The sequence below is a fragment of the Bombina bombina genome, chromosome 1 (genome assembly GCF_027579735.1).
Source record: "Bombina bombina isolate aBomBom1 chromosome 1, aBomBom1.pri, whole genome shotgun sequence".
Lineage (NCBI taxonomy): Eukaryota > Metazoa > Chordata > Amphibia > Anura > Bombinatoridae > Bombina > Bombina bombina.
In genome coordinates, this window is record NC_069499.1 from 597501981 (window position 1) to 597520578 (window position 18598).

The window sequence follows — 18598 nt, forward strand, 5'->3', positions numbered from 1 at the left end:
TAAATAAATGAAATAAAATACCTATAATTATCTACAATTAAACCTAACACTACACTATCAATAAATAAATTAAATACAATTCCTACAAATAAATACAATGAAATAAACTAACTAAAGTACAAAAAATAAAAAAGAACTAAGTTACAAAAAATAAAAAAATATTTACAAATATTAGAAATATATTACAACAATTTTAAACTAATTACACCTACTCTAAGCCCCCTAATAAAATAACAAAGCCCCCCAAAATAAAAAAATGCCCTACCCTATTCTAAATTACTAAAGTTCAAAGCTCTTTTACCTTACCAGCCCTGAACAGGGCCCTTTGCGGGGCATGCCCCAAGAAGTTCAGCTCTTTTGCCTGTAAAAAAAAACCATACAATACCCCCCCAACATTACAACCCACCACCCACATACCCCTAATCTAACCCAAACCCCCCTTAAATAAACCTAACACTAAGCCCCTGAAGATCTCCCTACCTTGAGTCGTCTTCACCCAGCCGAGCCAAATTCTTCATCCAAGCGGAGCAAGAAGAGGTCCTCCATCCGGTAGAAGTCTTCATCCAAGCGGGGCAGAAGAGGTCTTCCATCCGATTGAAGTCTTCATCCAAGAGGCATCTTCTATCGTCATCCATCCGGAGCGGAGCGGCAGCATCCTGAAGACCTCCGACGCGGAACATCCATCCTGGCCGACGACTGAACGACGAATGACGGTTCCTTTAAATGACGTCATCCAAGATGGCGTCCCTCGAATTCCGATTGGCTGATAGGATTCTATCAGCCAATTGGAATTAAGGTAGGAATATTCTGATTGGCTAATGGAATCAGCCAATCAGAATCAAGTTCAATCCGATTGGCTGATCCAATCAGCCAATCAGATTGAGCTTGCATTCTATTGGCTGATCGGAACAGCTAGTTTAGTTTATTTCATTGTATTTATTTGTAGGAATTATATTTAATTTATTTATTGATAGTGTAGTGTTAGGTTTAATTGTAGATAATTATAGGAATTGTATTTAATTTATTTATTGATAGTGTAGTGTTAGGTTTAATTGTAACTTAGGTTAGGATTTATTTTACAGGTAAATTTGTAATTATTTTAACTATTTTAGCTATTAAATAGTTCTTAACTATTTAATAGCTATTGTACCTGGTTAAAATAAATACAAAGTTACCTGTAAAATAAATATTAATCCTAAAATAGCTATAATATAATTATAATTTATATTGTAGCTATATTAGGGTTTATTTTACAGGTAAGTATTTAGCTTTAAATAGGAATAATTTATTTAATAAGAGTTAATTAATTTCGTTAGATTAAAATTATATTTAATTTAGGGGGGTGTTAGTGTTAGGGTTAGACTTAGCTTTAGGGGTTAATACATTTATTAGAATAGCGGTGAGCTCCGGTCGGCAGATTAGGGGTTAATAATTGAAGTTAGGTGTCGGCGATGTTAGGGAGGGCATATTAGGGGTTAATACTATTTATTATAGGGTTAGTGAGGCGGATTAGGGGTTAATAACTTTATTATAATAGCGGTGCGGTCCGGTCGGCAGATTAGGGGTTAATAAGTGTAGGCAGGTGGAGGCGACGTTGTGGGGGGCAGATTAGGGGTTAATAAATATAATATAGGGGTCGGCGGTGTTAGGGGCAGCAGATTAGGGGTACATAGCTATAATGTAGGTGGCGGCGCTTTGCGGTCGGCAGATTAGGGGTTAATTATTGTAGGTAGCTGGCGGCAACGTTTTGGGGGGCAGGTTAGGGGTTAATAAATATAATACAGGGGTCGGCGGTGTTAGGGGCAGCAGATTAGGGGTACATAAGTATAACATAGGTGGCGGTCGGCAGATTAGGGGTTAAAAAATTTAATCGAGTGTCGGCGATGTGGGGGGACCTCGGTTTAGGGGTACATAGGTAGTTTATGGGTGTTAGTGTACTTTAGAGCACAGTAGTTAAGAGCTTTATGAACCAGCGTTAGCCCAGAAAGCTCTTAACTACTGACTTTTTTCTGCGGCTGGAGTTTTGTCGTTAGATTTCTAACGCTCACTTCAGACACGACTCTAAATACCGGAGTTAGAAAGATCCCATTGAAAAGATAGGATACGCAAATGACGTAAGGGGATCTGCGGTATGGAAAAGTTGCGGCTGAAAAGTGAGCGTTAGACCCTTTTTTGACTGACTCCAAATACCGGAGGTAGCCTAAAACCAGCGTTAGGAGCCTCTAACGCTGGTTTTCACGGCTACCGCCAAACTCCAAATCTAGGCCTCAGTATTTTCAGTTCTCTATTGATTATGCTGGGTTGTCTGCTGTATAATGCAGAAGTCGTTTTAAATGTCAATCATGCAGTGTGAGCTAGTGCTCTGTACTGAACAGACAAATACAAAAATACAACTTATTATCCTTTGATTTCACTATATATATATATATATATATATATATATATATATATATATATATATATATATATAGGTTATAGAGCTCTGCTATTGATTTGTGAAATACTTGTTTGACTATTAATAAACCATAAGCATCAATATTTCGAGCATAATAAGTATTCAAAGTTTTGAGATTACTAGTGCATAGTTAATTTAAAAAATAAGGCTCCCACCAGCCCATTCCTTCTCCCTTTACATGTTTCGCCAGACTCCTGGCTTTATCAAAAGTGAGTGTAGCTAGCGATCATGAGTGATAAAAAATTATCACTCCAATTGTAATCTAGGCAATAGTTGTATACAAGTAACACTTGCACTTTTAAGCACATTTAACTTACAACATTTCACTTTTTGTAACCCAAAGTTTTATGGCCTAGAACAGTGATGGTGAACCTTGGCACCCGAGATGTTTTAGAACTACATATCCCATGATGCAGTCCAGTAGAGCATCATGGGAAATGTAGTTCTAAAAAATCTGGAGTGCCAAGGTTCGCCATCACTGGTCTAGGACAATCTGAGTTCAATAACAAGAAAGAAGATATTGTATATAAATAACATCTATAATAAAATGTATCCTTTGTTTGTCATCTGTCAGCATATGTCTGTGATAATAATACAATCTCTCTGGTCTTCCTTGTCTGGCATTGTGCTCCACTACCTCAAATGTTGCCCCCACCTCTCTGGCTCTTGTTATCTATGTCACCTTCTTTGTTCATGAATTGTGTCCTCACCTGTCCAGTCCGGCCTTGGCTTTGTGTGCTCAAATGAGGCATCTGTATATTCCACATATACAACTTTTCGATATAAACCAGATTGAAGAGACTTTCCATCTTTCTGCCTGTTGAGCAAAAATTGCACAGTGATAAATAATAATACACAGTAGCACATAAGTATATATGCTGATACCAAATAATAATACACAGTAACACATAAGTATATATGCTGATACCAAATTATAATACACAGTAACACATAAGTATATATGCTGATACCAAATAATAATACACAGTAGCACATAAGTATATATGCTGATACCAAATTATAATACACAGTAGCACATAAGTATATATGCTGATACCAAATAATAATACACAGTAGCACATAAGTATATATGCTGATACCAAATAATAATACACAGTAACACATAAGTATATATGCTGATACCAAATTATAATACACAGTAACACATAAGTATATATGCTGATACCAAATAATAATACACAGTAACACATAAGTATATATGCTGATACCAAATAATAATACACAGTAACACATAAGTATATATGCTGATACCAAATAATAATACACAGTAACACATAAGTATATATGCTGATACCAAATAATAATACGCAGTAGCACATAAGTATATATGCTGATACCAAATAATAATACACAGTAGCACATAAGTATATATGCTGATACCAAATAATAATACACAGTAGCACATAAGTATATATGCTGATACCAAATAATAATACACAGTAGCACATAAGTATTTATGCTGATACCAAATAATAATACACAGTAGCACATAAGTATTTATGCTGATACCAAATAATAATACACAGTAACACATAAGTATATATGCTGATACCAAATAATAATACACAGTAACACATAAGTATATATGCTGATACCAAATAATAAACAGGTAGCTTCAGTTCAGCACTTAGAAAGTAAAATGTGGAAACATCAGACTGCTATGGTATGACTATTGAATGGATGAATACATTTGACAATTTACTTGAGACTGCCAATCACTATAACCCTTTTTTTTAATGTTTCTGTGGTCTTGCAACAAAAAACTAGTATTCTTGGACAGTGTGAAAATATTTTGAATACATTAACACCTTGTTTGCAGCAAGATTTTTTTTAATGGCCAAACACCCCCCACCCCTTGCTTTATATGGAAAAACCAATCTGTGCTTGTTACTAGAGTTCACAGTGCTTGCCATTGTCATTTTGTTAGCAAACTGAGCATAGTGTTGCAGTATCTTATCACCTCTGCTGAGGCCAGTTAGGGACAGCTTTGTAGTAGAGATAGGTTTGTGAAGTCTGTAGTATACACTTCTAATTCTGTGAGTTAAATTACAGGAAATGTTACCTTTGTGTTGCTGTAAGCTGTATATCAATGTGTTGTTGCATAATTGTGTTAAATATTAAATCCAACACGTTTCTCTCATGCTATATTTAGTATTAGATTTGCCCTTCACCACCAAAACTTACATGTTACAATGCAATGCTCTATTATCATCAATTCCAAATATTAAGCAAAACAAAACATAAAGCTGATTCCTAGGGCACGCAGACACTCTAGCTGACATTTTGCCTGCTATTAGCCAAAGGTACTGACCCCTTCTCTATCACTTCCATCATTTACTAAATTATTTCCTTAAAGGGACATGAAACCCTTAAAGGGACATGATTCAGATAGAGCAGATAGAGCATGCAAAACAACTTTCTAATTTACTTCTATTATTATTGGTATATTTTATTGAAAGCCTGGACATAAGCTCAGGAGCGTGCTTGTGCCTGGAGCTCTATATGGCAGACGTTTCGCAATGTTATCCATTTGAAAGAGCACTAGATGGCAGCACTATTTCTTGAATACAATCCGTTATGGGCACCTGTAACAATCCCAAGTCCACTGCACTATAGACAACTTTGTGTATGTAACCGGACCCGTGGCTTCACCACTCACCTCACACCATGGACCGGTCCTAGCGGCAAAGATCCTCCAAGGGGCGACCTGTCTGTACGATATCCACAGAGTGTCTTGTCACTGTGGGTAAAAACCTCCACCAGTGCCGTCTATGAAACGGGAATTACAAGCGTCCTGCTCCACTCTGTTACCATCGAGCCTCAATCTCGCTCGGCGTCTGACGTCACCCGATCCTGCCTCCCGTATACTCGTCCACCTGTTACTGTGAGAGGTGAGTGGGCTTGTGTATGCAGGGGTCTCCTTTGTGTTTTCCGTGCAATATCCTTTGTTTCAATCAAAGTAACAATTGCAAAAAGTAGGATGCACTGGATACAGATGAAGTTTCAGATAGCTTTATTCGAAGAAACATTAAAAGCTCATCATTGCAATAATGACAATGCGAATCCCTAGATACATGAGTGGTATGTGTTCCACCCCAAGGACTGCTTGCTGACGCGTTTCGGCTCCATAATCGTAGCTGCAGTCACTTGTTCCAAATGAGATTAAATACCCATTGGAACCAGTTAATAGGTTAAAAACAAAGAACCTCCTTTTACCCGGGGCGGAACAATACCACACCTCTTATATTCAAGATTAACCCTTCAATAGTATGTGAACTATTAACTCAATTTAAGCTCAAACAATTGAAATGGTACTTTAAGCTCATTCAACTGAAGTTTCAACTTTACAACATATGTAAATTATATATATTATTTTTTATGTAAAATAAAACCTAACCTGAGTTACACTAACACCTAACCTTACACGACAATTAAATAAATTACATAAAATTAATACAATTAAATAAATTACAAGAACAAACAAACACTAAATTACACAAAATAAATGATCAGATATTTAAACTAATTACACCTAATCAAATAGCCCTATCAAAATAAAAAAGCCCCCCCCAAAATAAAAAAAAACCCTAGCCTAAACTAAACTGCCAATGGCCCTTAAAATGGCCATTTGCGGGGCATTGCCCCAAAGAAATCAGCTCTTTTACCTGTAAAAAAAATACAAACAACCCCCCAACAGTAAAACCCACCACCCACACAACCAACCCCCCAAATAAAATCCTAACTAAAAAACCTAAGCTCCCCATTGCGCTGAAAAGGGCATTTGGATGGGCATTGCCCTTAAAAGGGCATTTAGCTCTTTTTCTGCCCAAACCCTAAGCTAAAAATAAAACCCACCCAATAAACTCTTAAAAAAACTAACACTAACCCCCGAAGATCCACTTACAGTTTTTAAAGACCCGACATCCATCCTCAATGAAGCGGCAGAAGTCCTCATCCAAGCCGGCAGAAGTCTTCATCCAGACGACATCTTCTATCTTCATCCATCTTCAAGACTCCGGCGCGGAGCATCCTCTTCAATCAACGTCTAGATTAGGGTTTGGGTGGAAAAAAAGCTAAATGCCCTTTTTAAGGTCAATGCCCATACAAATGCCCTTTTCAGGGCAATGGGGAGCTTAGGTTTTTTTAGTTAGGTTTTTATTTGGGGGGTTGGTTGTGTGTCCCAATACACCTAATTACCCTATTAACCCCTAAACCGCAAAACCTGGATGTTCCTGGATGAAGAAGAGGTTGCGCTTGGAAGGAGACTTCACTGGCTGGAACAGGATCTTCTCCGCCGGACTTCAGGAAATGTGAGTACCAACCTGGGGGTTAGACTTATAATATATTAGTTTAGGTAATTTGGGTTTATTTAATGGGGTGTTAGGTTAGGGGTTGTTAGGTTAGGGGGTGTTATGTTAGGGGGTGTTAGGTTAGTGTAATGTACTTAGTTATTTAAATAGTTATTTGTGTTGTGGGTTTTGACGGTTTAAAGGATGAAAGCTACTCAAATCTTATTGGCTATTTATTTGAGCAGCTTTCATCCTATTGGCTGATTTGAATTGGAAAAATCAAATTAGCCAATAGGAATTCAAGGGACGCCATCTTTAATCGCGTACCTTGAATTCACTATTCAGTGTGCGGCGAGATCGTACGAAGAGGATCCTACACGCTCCATGGCTCCGCAGTCGCCGGTCTTCAATTCCAGAGTCGCCGGTCTTCAGCTCTGCTCCGCGCAGGATGTTCCTGGAAGAAGAAGAGGTTGCGCTTGGTAGAAGACTTCACCGCCTGGAACAGGACCTTCTCCGCCGGACTTCAGTAACCGTGAGTACCAACCTGTGGGTTAGACTTAGGATTTTTAAGGGTTTTTGGGGGGGTTTGTTTTATTTAGATTAGGGATGGGCAGAAAAAGAGCTAAATGCCCTTTTAAGGGCAATGCCCAAACAAATGCCCTTTTCAGGGCAATGGGTAGTTTAGGTTTTTTAGTGTTAGGTTATTTTATTTGGGGGGATTTGGTAGGTAGGGGGGTTTTACTGTTAGGGGGGCTTTGTGTATTTTCTTGAAAAAGAGCTAATTATCTTGGGGCAATGCCCTGCAAAAAGCCCTTTTAAGGGCTACTGGTAGTTTATTCTTAGAGTAGGGGGTGTTTTTATTTTCATAGGGATTAGGTTTAATTTTGTTAAATTTGGTAATTTGATTTTTTATTTTCTGTAATGTTAGCCTTTTTTATTTTTTGTAAACGTATTTTTTTTATTTTTTGTAACTTTATAATATATTAGTTTAGGTAATTTGGGTTTATTTAATGGGGCGTTAGGTTAGGGGTTGTTAGGTTAGGGGGTGTTAGGTTAGTGTAATGTACTTAGTTATTAAAATAGTTATTTGCGTTGTGGGTTTTGACAGTTTAAAGGGTTAATAAGTTAAATAGGTTTATTGCGATGTAGGGGTTTTGCGGTTTAGGGGTTAATAGGGTAAATAGGTTTATTGCAATGTAGGGGTTTAGGGGTTAGTAGGGTAAATAAGTTTATTGCGATGTAGGGGTTTTGCGGTTTAGGGGTTAATAGGTTAAATAGGTTTATTGCGATGTAGAGGTTTTGCGGTTTAGGGGTTAATAATTTAAATAGGTTTATTGCAATGTAGGGGTTTTGCGGTTTAGGGGTTGTCACGGATACCAGGCAGAAAAGCTGGGGTATGACCAGAAAAACCCTCCTAGGCTGGCCGGGCCCCTAGAACTCCTGGTCGTCCGCCTCACCATGGACACCCGCCTAACCCCTCTCATGCTGCCCGGGCTCCTGGAACTCCCGGTCGGCCACAGGACAGCAGGACACCCGCTAACTTTACCCCTGGTCGCTCCAGCACCCATGTGCCCCAGAGCTCCACTCTTTTGGGGATTAGTAGCCCCTAGGGAGGACAAGAGGTGGGGGAATTACCGGAGGGGAGCTGCTTTGGGAACCGGGGGTTTTGGACATCCCTACCCCCATAACTTCAACGGGCTGTATCTCCGGTCCCCAATAACGAATCACACGGCGGCATCTGGGGACCGAGAGCTTTCAAATGACACCCTGGAAGTGCCACCGCTCCCCCGGGATCACCCCAAAACCGTCATCACTGTGTCCTGGGATTCTGTGGGACTATGGTTGCTATGGAGGAGCCAGTCAGTCTGGAGGGGCGGGAATGGCAGGAAAACTGTGGCATTGTCTCCCTGTTTTATCAAGATGTGTGTGTGTCAGATTCTGCCTGGTTCAACCCATTTTTCTCCTAGCTACACCCACTACTTTCTGATTTGTTCCTCTTTCTTTAAGTGTGCCGCTCACCTGTTACACCTTGCTCAGTATTGATGATCTTCGCTACAGAGAGGTTTACCTGCCTGCTCAGCTTTTGCTTCTCTACCTTATTATCCGGAGTTCTGAGCCTTATCCTAAACAGCAACTTCTACCTTGGAATTACATTCACAGTCTCTCTCTCTCTGTTGTGGGGTAAAGTACCTATTGCATTTTTTCATTTGCCTCTCGCTGCTTTCTTTTTACCGCAGCTCATACCTTCAGTGTTCATTCAGCCTGTCACTGTGTTTCTCCGATTACGCTACACAGCGTGACGTCTCTTCCGGGTCTGCTCCGGTCTCAGTCTACTACTCTGAATCACCTACGAAGGTAACCGTGCTTGCTCTCCTGCCTGTCTGCATTACCAAGGTACAAATTACTGCTAAACATCATACCTCATATCGTATGTACTGTGTCTTGTATTAAGATAAGAAGTTTAATCTCAAAACTATAAACATTAACCGCAACTTCACTTGTCTTGTCCTGTTACTCCAATGCTGCCTGACTGAATCTTTATCTTGTCCACAGTTCACCTGTTATTATCTAAGCCTGATCTTAACAGTATATTATTTTCTTATTCACTTTCTGCTGAATAAGTTATCAATGCTTGTTATATTAAACTTACTCACATGACTGAAGGAAACCTTTTCAGAAATAGAGGTTTCAGACAGTCCTGTGTAACATACATATTATTATTCATTCTGCAGTTGTGTTCAACCTAACATATAATCACCAGTTCCTGATATAATACTGAGCCTTTAAAAATGGAACCAGCAGACATACATCAAATTGTATATAACCTCAATCAAAAGGTAGATCAACTGGCACAAGGCCTGCATGATTTACAAATTGAAAATGCTGCTCTGAGAAAAATAATTACAGAGTCTATCTCTTTGAAGGGGAATCAGACTGAAACTGTTATTGAACCTCAAGTCTCTCTCCCAGATCTATTCTGTGGTAACAGAAAGGCATATAGACAATTTAAAAACGCCTGCCTTTTATTGTTTTCAATGAAACCCAGGACTTACCCCACTGAGAGAGTGAAAGTCCTCACTACAATCTCATTTCTCAGAGGGGATCCTAGAAATTGGGCTGATAAATTCATAGAGAACCAGGATCCTATACTCGGATCCCTTGTAGACTTTTTCACAAGTATGGATGAAATGTTTCAGGACACAGATATTCAGCTTACTGCTGAGATGAGTTTAAGGAGTTTAAAACAAGGAAAGAGACCTGTCGAGGACTATATCAATGATTTCAAACAGTTCGCCACGGATGCTCTCTGGACCCCTGTCGCCCTGCGTAATCAATTCCGGTTGGGACTTTCAGAGTCTTTAAAAGATGAATTCGCCAGAATTGAATTACCAACAACTTTGGAGGCTTTCATGAAAACAGCAATTCAGATAGACCGTCGTCTACGTGAAAGGAAGGCTGAAAAGTTTGCAACAGACGCAAAACCTAAACCCTCATCTGGCTCTTCAGCCCAAAGCAGTGTTTCTTCTATTAAACCCTCTGTGGAACCCATGGAGATTGGCTTTATCAGAGGTCCCCTCTCTCAAGAGGAGAAACAACGGAGACGTTTAAAGAATCTATGCCTGTACTGCGCTAGCCCAAGTCACGCTGTTCAGGACTGTCCTCTACTTTTGAAGAACAAGAAATGTAAGTCCACTTACCTTTATACATCTCTACCTTCCCCAGAACATTCTCCTTACTGTACTTTATCTGTCTCCCTACAGTTGGAGCAAAGTCAACTGAGGATCAGTGATGCCATTGTCGACTCTGGCGCTTCAGGGAACTACATGGATCGGGCCTATTGCATTAGGGAAAATATCCCTTTAATAAAGAAAACTACTCCCATACCTATCAGAGTCATAGATGGATCACTCATGTTCTCTGGACCTATAACTCATGAGACTGTTCCACTCATGCTTAATATTTCCGGACATTACGAATTACTCTCTTTCGATGTCCTTCCCTCTCCCCATTTTAGTTTGGTTCTGGGGATGAAGTGGCTACAACTTCATAATCCCACTATTGTTTGGCACCCTTTTCAAATAAAGTTTTGTTCCACTTATTGCAAAGAAACATGTTTTCCTAACCCTGTTTTTCTACACACTAATACTGATACTGAGGGCTTACCCTCTGAATATTTGGAATTTAATGATGTATTTAGTAAGACTGAGGCAGAGAACCTGCCACCTCACAGGGCATATGATTGCCCTATCGATCTCCTCCCTGGAGCCCGCATACCCATTGGACATCTCTACCCACTAAGTAATCCTGAACTGGAACATCTTAAAGTGTATCTTGACGACAACTTAAAGAAAGGCTTCATTAGGCCATCAACTTCTCCTGCAGGGGCGGGGTTTTTCTTTGTTCGTAACAAGGATTCCAGCCTCAGACCCATCATAGACTATCGTGAACTAAATAAATGCACGGTTAAGAATCGTTATCCTTTGCCCCTAATACCAGAGATGATTGAGAGGCTATCTGATGCTACTATTTTTACCAAACTTGACTTAAGAGGCGCATACAACCTTGTCAGGATCAAAGAGGGTCATGAATGGCTGACGGCATTCAGGACCAGATATGGCTTATTCGAGTACCTTGTAATGCCTTTTGGTCTCTGCAATGCCCCAGCCACCTTCCAATACTTCATTAATGATGTATTCAGAGACCTCCTAGATGTATGCATTGTCATATATCTGGATGATATACTCATTTATTCCAGAACTCAGCAGGAACACATCAGGCATGTCCGCCAAGTTCTAGCACGACTGAGAGCTTATAAATTGTATGCCAAATTGGAAAAATGCAAATTTCACACAACACAGGTATCCTTTCTAGGATATGATATCTCTCCCTCAGGAATCCAGATGCAGAAAGAAAAGGTTGAGGCTGTTTTGGATTGGCCAGAACCAAAGACTAAAAAAGACCTACAACGGTTCCTTGGTTTTTCAAATTATTATAGAAAATTTATCAAGGGATTTTCCAAAATAGTAAAACCACTCACCGTTTTAACAGGTTCTACTACACCTTTCTCATGGGGTTCAGATGCTGCTAATGCCTTCCGTTATTTGAAATCCAGATTTACCTCTGCACCAATCCTTCAATTTCCCAATCCTTCACATCAATATACTTTAGAAGTTGATTCTTCCGATTTCGCCATTGGAGCAGTCCTCTCACAACAAAAATCTCTATCTGATCCTCTCCATCCAATTTCCTATTTCTCTAAATTAATGTCCCCTGCTGAACAAAATTATGCTATAGGGGATAAGGAATTATTGGCCATTCGACGATCCCTTGAACACTGGAGACACCTCCTTGAAGGCACCACTCTACCAATTAATATCTACACAGACCATAAGAACCTCCAGTACTTGCAATCTAATAAAACCTTATCTGCCAGACAGGTTCGTTGGAGTCTGTACTTTGACCGTTTCAATTTTGTTATCATTTACAGACCTGCCAATAAAAACCTCAAAGCTGACGCTTTATCCCGGATACCAGAACGACCGACTCACATTCCTATCAGAAAAGACATTGTTTCTCCTCAATGCTTCATTGGGTTCACTTCGACAATCTTGACTGACCTCCGCAAATACTGCAAGGAACATTCTAACCCACCTGAACCAACTTTAACCAAAATGCATGGCATTTACTACTATGAAAAAAAAATCTTCATACCACCCTCCTTGAGAAAACAAATTATACAGACCTGTCATGATATTCCATTAGCTGGTCACCCAGGTCTTCAACGTACCTTGGAACTTGTTTCACGTACTTATTGGTGGCCACACATGAAATCCACAATTTCTGATCATATTGCCAGCTGTAGGACTTGTGTCACTTGCAAGCCAGAAAGAAGACCACCTTTTGGCTTGCTCATGCCTATACCAGTCCCTAAAAAGCCTTGGCACCATGTTTCCATGGATTTTATTGTAGATTTACCACCATCAAAAAATCAAACAACTATCCTTGTGGTCATTGATTTATTCACTAAAATGGCTCATTTTATCCCTTTCCATAAACTTCCCACTTCTTCTGAAACTGCCACCCTATTCATTGACCACATTATCAAGTTGCATGGGATACCTTCTATCCTGACGACAGATAGGGGTACACAATTCACCTCAAAATTTTGGAGTAAGTTATGTGCCTTGATTAATATGGAACATCGTTTTACAACAGCTTTTCATCCCCAAACTAATGGGCAGTCAGAGAGGTTAAACCAGTGGCTCGAACATTTTCTCAGATGTTATTGTTCCTATCAACAGAACGATTGGATGAATTACCTTTCCATGGCCGAATTCGCCTACAATAACTTGACCAATGCATCTACTAAAATGACACCCTTCTTCGCAAACTATGCCTACCATCCTACCCTGACCTTCTCCTCCTTTGCTTCTTCGGATTCACCACCCCTGGATCAGCTCCATAATTCTCTGCAGGAGAATTTCAATGTCATCCAGGAGAACATTCGTTCGGCCCAACAGAACCAGAAACATTATTATGACCTCAGGAGAAGGAAGCCACCTGAATACTCCGCAGGAGATTTAGTCTGGCTTTCTACTAAGAACTTGAGATTACAAGTTCCTTCTAAGAAGATGGCCAGTCTCTTCATTGGACCCTTCCCTGTCCAAAGTGTTATCAATACCAATGCTGTCAAGCTACGTTTACCTAGTACTCTTAAGATTCATCCTACGTTTCACGTATCTTTATTAAAACCATATACACCTGCAAGAGATGCACAAATTCTTCTACCACCTACAAGCCTTCCACTTCCTGATGATGAGTATGAAGTTGAATCCATTTTGGACTCCAGGATCTCCAGGGGTGTTCTGCAGTACTTGGTCAGGTGGAAAAACTATTCAAGTGATGAGGATTCATGGGAGCCTCTCTCCAATCTCAACACGCCTAAACTTCTCTCCTTGTTTCATCGTCGCCACCCTGATCGGCCTCGTCCTTCCGCTGTGGAACAGCGTCCTTGAGGAGGGGGTTCTGTCAGATTCTGCCTGGTTCAACCCATTTTTCTCCTAGCTACACCCACTACTTTCTGATTTGTTCCTCTTTCTTTAAGTGTGCCGCTCACCTGTTACACCTTGCTCAGTATTGATGATCTTCGCTACAGAGAGGTTTACCTGCCTGCTCAGCTTTTGCTTCTCTACCTTATTATCCGGAGTTCTGAGCCTTATCCTAAACAGCAACTTCTACCTTGGAATTACATTCACAGTCTCTCTCTCTCTGTTGTGGGGTAAAGTACCTATTGCATTTTTTCATTTGCCTCTCGCTGCTTTCTTTTTACCGCAGCTCATACCTTCAGTGTTCATTCAGCCTGTCACTGTGTTTCTCCGATTACGCTACACAGCGTGACGTCTCTTCCGGGTCTGCTCCGGTCTCAGTCTACTACTCTGAATCACCTACGAAGGTAACCGTGCTTGCTCTCCTGCCTGTCTGCATTACCAAGGTACAAATTACTGCTAAACATCATACCTCATATCGTATGTACTGTGTCTTGTATTAAGATAAGAAGTTTAATCTCAAAACTATAAACATTAACCGCAACTTCACTTGTCTTGTCCTGTTACTCCAATGCTGCCTGACTGAATCTTTATCTTGTCCACAGTTCACCTGTTATTATCTAAGCCTGATCTTAACAGTATATTATTTTCTTATTCACTTTCTGCTGAATAAGTTATCAATGCTTGTTATATTAAACTTACTCACATGACTGAAGGAAACCTTTTCAGAAATAGAGGTTTCAGACAGTCCTGTGTAACATACATATTATTATTCATTCTGCAGTTGTGTTCCACCTAACATATAATCACCAGTTCCTGATAGTGTGTGTATAAAAGATGTGTGTTTGTCCCAATAAAGTCAGTTCTTATTTCACCTGAATGCTAGTCTGTCTAGTCATTTAGGTGGGCTCCTGCTAGAATCATTTTCCTGTACTACATAGCATCTTTTTCCAGGCAGTGGAAGGACCCCTTTGGCGGAGCTACCCAGTCGGGGTAGCCGGGGATCCGTCACAGGGGTTAATAGGGTAAATAGGTTTGTTGTGATGTAGGGGTTTTGTGGTTTAGGGGTTAATAGGGTAAATAGGTTTATTGCGATGTAGGGGTTTAGAGGTTAATAGGGTAAATAGGTTTATTGCGATGTAGGGGTTTTGCGGTTTAGGGGTTAATAATTTAAATAGGTTTATTGCGATGTAGGGGTTTTGCGATTTAGGGGTTAGTAGGGTAAATAGGTTTGTTGTGATGTAGGGGTTTTGCGGTTTAGTGGTTAATAGGGTAAATAGGTTTATTGCTATGTGGGGGGTTTGCGGTTTAGGGGTTAATAGGGTAAATAGGCTTATTGCGATGTGGGGGTTTTGCGGTTTAGGGGTTAATAGGATAAATAGGTTTTAATGCGATGTGGGGTTTTTTGGTTTAGGGTAGATATGTGCATGATCGAAAAATTCGTTTCAGTTCGGTTCGGATCGATTCAGAGTTTTTCGAATTTCGTTTCGGATCGATTCAAATTCGGAAAACTTCGAATGAATTCATTTCGGATTCGTTTCGGATTCATTCGGATTCGAAAAAATTCGGCTGGATTCGGTTCGATTCGGTTCGGTTTGGAATTTCGGTATGTGTGCTGTGTATTCGACTAGTATTATGTACTGTATATTAGGTGTAACCCATAGCAGAGTGATATAACCTAATATACTGTACAATACTAGTGTAATCCATGGCCATCCGAATTTACCGAATAAATCCGAACTAATTCGGATTTATTCGGTAAATTCAGCAGTATTTTAATTCGGAAATTCGGATCGATCCGAATCTCCGAATTTGCTGAATTTTCCGAATTTACGAATCGATCCGAACTGAATTGCACATGTCTAGTTTAGGGGTTAATAGGGTAATTAGATGAATTGCGATGTGGGTGGTTAACGGTTAAGTGGTTATTAATTTTAGTTTTAATTGCGATTTTTGGGGGAAGGCGAAAATATAGGTTAAGAAATGTTAGGTTTATTTTTTGGAGGCGGCTCAGTCTAAACATTATTTATACAGTCACAATGTATATAGTGACTGTATAAATAATGTAGACACTGACATTTTTATTATCTAAAATATTTTTGATATATTTAAGATAGTAGTCCATTAAAAATATAGTATTGCTACACCTGTAGCTTAAATTTTTATATAAAAGAAGAGTTACAAAATACGTTGTTTCTACATCTGTAGTTTAAAAAATAATTAAACTGCCCTCTGGGCAGGCTTATCTACTAGTATATATATATATATGAGAGTGAATTTGATTTTATGACTACTTCTTTTCCGGTGATACCTGTTCCATACTTATTGCCTAAGGTGAATAAAACCTTGATAAAGCCTCACGGCAGACCCATTGTGTCTGCCCAGGATTCTTTATGTTCTAAGGTGGCTGTATTTATTGACCACCATTTACAACCAGTTGTTAAGGAATCTTTTTCCTTTATACTGGATTCTCCCTCGCTTATCAGAAGACTGTTGAATTTGGACTGGTTGGAACTGGGTGACCTATTGGTCACCATGGATGTTGACAGTCTGTACACTGTCATACCACATAGGGGCTGTGTACAGCCTGTCAGATCTATGGTTAATGGATCATTGGCATATGCGGGACCACCCATAGAGTTCCTGCTTGAATTACTCACCTTCTGTTTGGAGAAGAATTTTTTCAAATTTGAAAGAGATTTCTTTCTACAATTAGCAGGGACTGCTATGGGTTCTAACATGGCTCCCACATATGCCAATCTCTACATGTCCTGGTATGAGACTACTGTCATGAATGTCCTGACGGAGAGTAATATCAAACTATACGTTAGATACATAGATGATGTAATCCTGATATGGAGAGGGTCGACAGAATCATTAATACATTGGGTTGACACTCTTAACAAACTTGAATCAACTATCTGCTTTAAATTTGCATATAGCAGTGATACCATTCCATTTTTAGATTTGAATATTACTATTTATTCTGATAGTGAGGGTTGCAAGTTCACCACATCTCTCTACTCCAAACCCACTGATAGGAATTCCCTATTACTATCTACCAGCTACCATCCAGAACATCAAAAGAAGGGGGTTGTTTCCTCTCAGCTCATGCGAGTTGCACGCAATAATACACTTGCCAGTACCAGCAATATCCAAGAAGAAGAGATGAAGGTTAAACTAAAACAACGTGGATACAAACCCAAGGATTCTAACATGGCTCCCACATATGCCAATCTCTACATGTCCTGGTATGAGACTACTGTCATGAATGTCCTGACGGAGAGTAATATCAAACTATACGTTAGATACATAGATGATGTATTCCTGATATGGAGAGGGTCGACCGAATCATTAATACATTGGGTTGATACTCTTAACAAACTTGAATCAACTATCTGCTTTAAATTTGCATATAGCAGTGATACCATTCCATTTTTAGATTTGAATATTACTATTTATTCTGATAGTGAGGGTTGCAAGTTCACCACATCTCTCTACTCCAAACCCACTGATAGGAATTCCCTATTACTATCTACCAGCTACCATCCAGAACATCAAAAGAAGGGGGTTGTCTCCTCTCAGCTCATGCGAGTTGCACACAATAATACACTTGCCAGTACCAGGAATATCCAAGAAGAAGAGATGAAGGTTAAACTAAAACAACGTGGATACAAAGCCAAGGACATTGAAAAAACTTGCAATAGCATGCTTACCGGGGCTTTCTTCCATCATCCTCATACAGGGAGGAAATATAAAATTCTACACAGATTATCCTGTACAAGCACTTATGTCATCTACATACTGATGTGTCCGTGCTCTTTTGTTTATGTGGGAAAAACCTCTACCACTTTTCGAGAGAGGATGGCGAATCATCGCCATGCCATAAGAGCAGCAATTGACAAGAAGACGTCTGACCAACCGGTTGCCAGGCATTTCCTCCAAGCAGGGCATACGTCAGCAAGCCTGAGGACTATGCTAATAGATCATGCGCCCCCTCTGAGAAGAGGGGGAGGCAGGAACACAAAACTCCTTCAAGTAGAAACATCCTGGATTTATCGGCTTGACACTGTGACCCCAAAAGGGTTGAATGTACAGTTGGACTACAATGTATTCTTATAATGAGACTTCTATGATTGATTGATCTAGGTTGTGTCTGGTGTTTGAAGAAGTTGGATCCAATGTGACATTCATACTACAGGGGCTTTTACCCCTCTAAATCAGAGTATTGCAAAGTAGTGGGTGTGTTGTTGCCTGCATTAAAGATTTCTACCATATTCCAGTATGCTCTGAAGCATGTTAACTAGGTTTCCTTTTGGTGAAAAAACAGACTATTATGTTTGTAGAAAGAAGTAAATTTCTTTAATCTACTTGTAGTCAGGCTTTCTATAATGTTAGTATTGTATTAGAGGTATCCTTTTGTGTTTTCTAACACTTTTAATAATAAAAGTATATGGTATATTAGGATTGTATGTAGATATCCTGAATTTTTAATACATGTTTTTATATGCACGTAGTTAATTGGGGACCTCCCAGTGCTACTGAGGTGAAGCCGAACAATAGCCGTGATGCTGCGTATGTGTCGTTTTGACACTTTCGTCATAGGAGGGCCAGGTTATGGTAATTATATATAATATCTTACACAACCTTAGCACTCCCTGTAAGGTAACAATGGCTGGCAGAAACTGTTCTGATCTTGGCACATTTAAGCAGGAAGCAACAACACTATCAAATAGACTCCAAGATTGCGGCTATAGTAAACGTTCCATCAAAAAAGCAAAAATACA

The 18598-nt window shown here is 39.6% G+C and overlaps 1 protein-coding gene across 1 annotated transcript in view; it reads right to left on the reverse strand.

Annotated features, from left to right (window-relative positions):
* F8 (coagulation factor VIII) overlaps positions 1-18598 on the reverse strand; it is a 269846-nt gene that overhangs the window by 225600 nt on the left and 25648 nt on the right. The window contains exon 2 of the mRNA XM_053698910.1: positions 3166-3272. Coding sequence (XP_053554885.1) covers positions 3166-3272 — 107 coding nt within the window. The remainder of the gene's footprint in view (positions 1-3165; positions 3273-18598) is intronic.